This window comes from Theropithecus gelada, unplaced genomic scaffold (genome assembly GCF_003255815.1).
Source record: "Theropithecus gelada isolate Dixy unplaced genomic scaffold, Tgel_1.0 HiC_scaffold_3389, whole genome shotgun sequence".
In the NCBI taxonomy this organism is placed as follows: Eukaryota; Metazoa; Chordata; class Mammalia; order Primates; family Cercopithecidae; genus Theropithecus; species Theropithecus gelada.
The window spans coordinates 1-4,603 of record NW_020259895.1 but is presented as its reverse complement, the minus strand read 5'-3'; the positions used below and the strand labels follow the sequence as shown (position 1 = coordinate 4,603).

Sequence of the window (4,603 nt, the reverse complement as noted above, 5' to 3'; positions counted from 1 at the left end):
CGCCGCGGCGGCGTGAAGCGCATCTCTGGCCTCATCTACGAGGAGACCCGTGGGGTGCTGAAAGTCTTCCTGGAGAACGTGATCCGGGACGCTGTGACCTACACGGAGCACGCCAAGCGCAAGACGGTCACCGCCATGGATGTGGTTTACGCGCTGAAGCGCCAGGGTCGCACCCTCTACGGTTTCGGTGGCTGAGCGTCGTCATTTTCTATCAATAAAAGGCCCTTTTCAGGGCCCCCCACTTTCTCAGCTGAGGAGTGGTAACACTGGATTTGGTAGGGCTGGAATTTTGCTTGCTTCTAAGTCAGTTTTGGGGCGAGCAGTTTTCTGAAGACAGCGTCACACGTGGTCATTCACTCGCGGTCACCGTTGGTAGAACTAATTACGAGTTGTAATGCAGTCTAAATTTGCTCAAAATTCATAAGCTTGTTTACGTAATGGGGAATGTCCAGTACCAGTAACTCTTGTAGTCCCTGTAGCGAGCTTGACAATGGTCATCGGAAATCGTTTTTGAAAAACCCCTAAATGCACAAGTTTTTTTTTTTTTTTTTTTGTCAGCGAGTTGGAGTGCAGTGGCGCGATCTCGGCCGCCTCCTGGGTGCAAGCAATTCTGCCTCAGCCTGCCGAGTAGCTGGGATTACAGGTATGCGCCACCACACCCAGCTAATTTTTGTGTTTTTAGTAGAGATGGTGTTTCACCATGTTAGCCAGGATGGTCTCTTATCTCCTGACCTCGTGATCCGCCCGCCTCGGCCTCCTAACGTGCGGCCTCTTAAGGGATTTTAAGAGAATTTTTTACTTTTCTCCACTTTCATTAACGTATGACAAATTACAACATGTACAATCTGATCTGACATACATTCATTGTGGAATGATTACATCGAGCTTAACATCCATCTCACTTTCTGGTGAGAACATTTAAAGCTTACTATCAGCAATTTTCAAGTATAAAGTACATTAACTATTGTCACCATGCTTTAAAATAGATCTCCAGAATTTATATCTCTTGAGTCCCATTATACCTCCATCCTCATTCTCTGGCAGGGACCATTTTACTGAGTTCAACATTTTTAGACTCCTCATGTAAGTGATATCATGCTGTTTTTGTTTTTTCTGTGCCTGGTTTGTTTTACTTAGCATAATGTTGTAAGAAATGACAAGATTCATTTTTTTTAAGGCTGAGTAGTATTCCATTGTATATATGCCCCATTTTCTGTATCCATTCATCTGGCATTGGATACTTGATTTATTGAAAGAGCTTTATAAGTTTAAATTCATAAATGAAATCCAGTGAGTAAAGCTTTTTTTTTTTTTTTTTTTTTTTTTTTTTTTTGGTGAGGCTCAGTCACTCGTTATGATCATGAAAATGATGGATGTGTAATTGGTGATATCAAAAGATCTGGAAGGACAATAATAGTGGCATTGATTCAGTTAAAGCAAAAGTACAAAACTTTGTAGTTCAAGTAATTACCATAGGGGAATTTAAATTATACTTTTTTTTTAACTTGAAGTTTTGTTAAGGGAAAAATATTGTATTTTACATGAAAAACAGTTTTAAATCCCAAAAATTTGTCAGATCTGGAATTGCTACATGGGCCTAAATAAATTTTTTGGATATAAATGATAACGTTTCTCTTTAACATGTAAAAAATAATATATATATTTTAACTATGTATATCTGTGTGTGTGTGTATGTGTATATATATATATTTTTTGAGACAGAGCGTTACTCTGTCACCCAGGCTGGAGAGCAGTGGCAGGATCTCCGCTCATTGCAACCTCTGCTTCCTGGGTTCAAGCGGTTCTGGTGCCTCAGTCTCCGGAGTAGCTGAGATTATACATGCAGGCCACCATGCCCAGCTAATTTTTGTGTATTTTTAGTAGAGAAGGGGTCTCAGGATGTTGTTCAGGCTGGTCTCGAACTCCTGGTCTTAAGCAATCTGACTGTCTCATCCTCCCAAAGTGTTAGGATTATAGGCATGAGCCATCGCGCTGGGCCAAAAATACATTTTTAAAGTTAAGACGTAAATGTTTTATAACTTTACACCACCAAAGCGATGTGACATGGTGAAAAATTTAAGCACAATCATAAGAAGCAGATTATTTGCAATCAAATCTGTAACAATCATATTCTAGTCGTGGGATCTTGGGGTGAGGTGCATATGCTCTCTAAGCCTCTGTATTTTTGTAAACAATTATGTGATGATGATAAAAATAGTTCCTAGCTCTAAGGGTTGTTGTAAGGATTAAATGAGTTGGGCCAGGTGGCTCATGCCTGTAATCTCCACTTTTAAGGAGGTAGATGTGGGAGGACAGCTTGAGCCCAGGAGTTGGAGACCTGCCTAAGCCATGTAGTAAAACCCTGTTTACCACAAAAAGTTAAAAAAAAAAAAAAAAAAAAAAAAGACAAAGAATAAGTGTAAATGAATTGGTAAATAAAAAGCACTTAGGACACTGACAATAGTATGTTTAGTGTGAAACACTTATCATTACTCATTTATGCCAGGCCCGTAACCCGTAATTGCATCTGACCATCATCCCTGGGTAAGAGCAATCTTTTTGTGTGTGTGTGTGACACTCTTGTGTCTGGAGGGCAGAGGCGTGATCTCGGTTTACTGGAACCTCTGAGTCCCAGGTTTAAGCGATTCTCAGCCTCAGCCTCTCGCGTAGCTGGGATCACAAGCATGTGCCACCACGCCTGGCTAATTTTTTGTATTTTTAGTAGAGATGGGGTTTCACCATGTAGGCCAGAATGGTCTCCAACTCCTGGCCTAAATCTATCTGCCAGCCTTGGCCTCCAAAATTGCTGGGATTACAGGCATGACACCAGGCCCAGACAGCAACATTTTCTAACAGCCACATTTTAGTATTCTAGATTCAGCCAGCAATTGTGTAATCAAATCTTTGTCTATTATGAAGCCATAGGAAAGACCTGTGTCAAGTGCATTTTTTCACACAGTTTTTGCCAGTGGAGACATCTTCATTATTCCTATAGTATCCTATCTTTTTAAAGTTTGTACTCATACTTTGTGTGGTAAATGAAAGGCAAGATCCTTCCCTATCCTTATGAGGATGACTACAGCATGACTGGATAGGCTTGCTATGATTTTTATCTTTCCCTGTGTTCTCACTACCGTTTTATTAATCTCAGTTCTTTTTTACAGGGTAGCACAGAATTTAGCAGAAAGAGATCCAGCCATGTAGACCAGAGATTTGTCTAAGTGACAGCATGTAAGAATCAGGAAGGAAAATTTTCTGTTTAAATACCAACAGTTTCTTTCCTTAATGCAATTATTATTTTTTAAATCTAACCTACAAGGTGATGGTGTCCTTAAACCAATTAAATCAGAATCTCGGGTTGGATAACCTCAAATATGACTTATTAGCACTTCCCATTAATCACTGGTCCTTCAGGCCTTTAAATTTACTTAGGAATCTCACTTTTAATACCATCTTATCAACTTCAATTGTAAATAAGAGAACACTCAAAGGCTGAGGAATTCTCAGCGGTAAAGCTCTGACCCACGTTCAGTAACAAAGGGTAAGTTAGTCTTTGTTGTGATCATTCTTTGTTGTACTGAGTAGCTACATATTTCTACTCAAGGATTCAAATTCTCACTTTTCTCAAGAATTGGGCCAAAACCGATAAACTAAACTTATTTACGGTTCACGGATTAAAGGTTGTTGCATAAGAAGGTCTTGTGTTCAGCAGTTGAATTTACAGTGCCAGAAACATGTAACAACTGCTTGACTTTCCTCCCCAGCTATACTTCGAAAATTGGCACTTAAATATAACTTTTTTTTTTTTTTTTTGAGACGGAGTCTCACTGTGTCTCCCAGGCTGGAGTGCAGTGGCGCGATCTCGGCTCACTGCAAGCTCCGCCCCCCGGGTTCACGCCATTCTCCCGCCTCAGCCTAAATATAACTAACTTTAAAACCTCAACAAGAGTATCGTGGCCATGTGTGGTGGCTCACTCCTGTAATGCCAACACTAGGTATAGGCGAGACAATTATTTGAGGCCAGGATATTGAAACTAGCCTGGGAAACATACGCAGACCTGGTCTTTGGAAAAACAATTAGCGTTGCGTGGTGGCGCGCGCGAGGTTCCAGCTAATCGGGAGGCTACAGTGAGCCATGACACTGCACTACGGTCTGCGCGACACCCCATGTCAGTAAGCCCTGGAACACCTGAAAGAAGCAGTGTTGAGTATTGTATTTACTGGCACTGGAAAGCGACTAGTGACTGATACCTACTTACAGCGACTAGGGAGGGACGCATGCTCCGATAGGACAAACTCAGCAGGTGCGGACAAACAGTAAAGAGAATCTGGGCAAACAAGCATCACGGCTCCTCAACTGAAAAAGTGGGGGCCCTGAAAAGGGCCTTTTCTTGGTAGACTACGACGCTTAACCGCCGAAACCGTAGAGGGTGCGACCCTGGCGCTTCAGCGCATAAACCACATCCATGGCGGTGACCGTCTTGCGCTTGGCGTGCTCCGTGTAGGTCACAGCGTCCCGGATCACGTTCTCCAGGAAGACTTTCAGCACCCCACGAGTCTCCTCGTAGATGAGGCCAGAGATGCGCTTCACGCCGCCGCGGCG

At 42.3% G+C, this 4,603-nt stretch overlaps 1 protein-coding gene across 1 annotated transcript; it reads right to left on the bottom strand.

Moving 5' to 3' along the window:
- Positions 1–4,367: 4,367 nt before the first annotated feature.
- LOC112617696 (histone H4-like) lies at positions 4,368–4,600 on the bottom strand (the record flags this gene model as incomplete). Its single annotated transcript, XM_025374401.1, has 1 exon — positions 4,368–4,600. A coding segment is annotated over one exon (192 nt), but the record flags the coding sequence as incomplete, so codon positions are not given.
- Between the last annotated feature and the right edge of the window lie 3 nt (positions 4,601–4,603).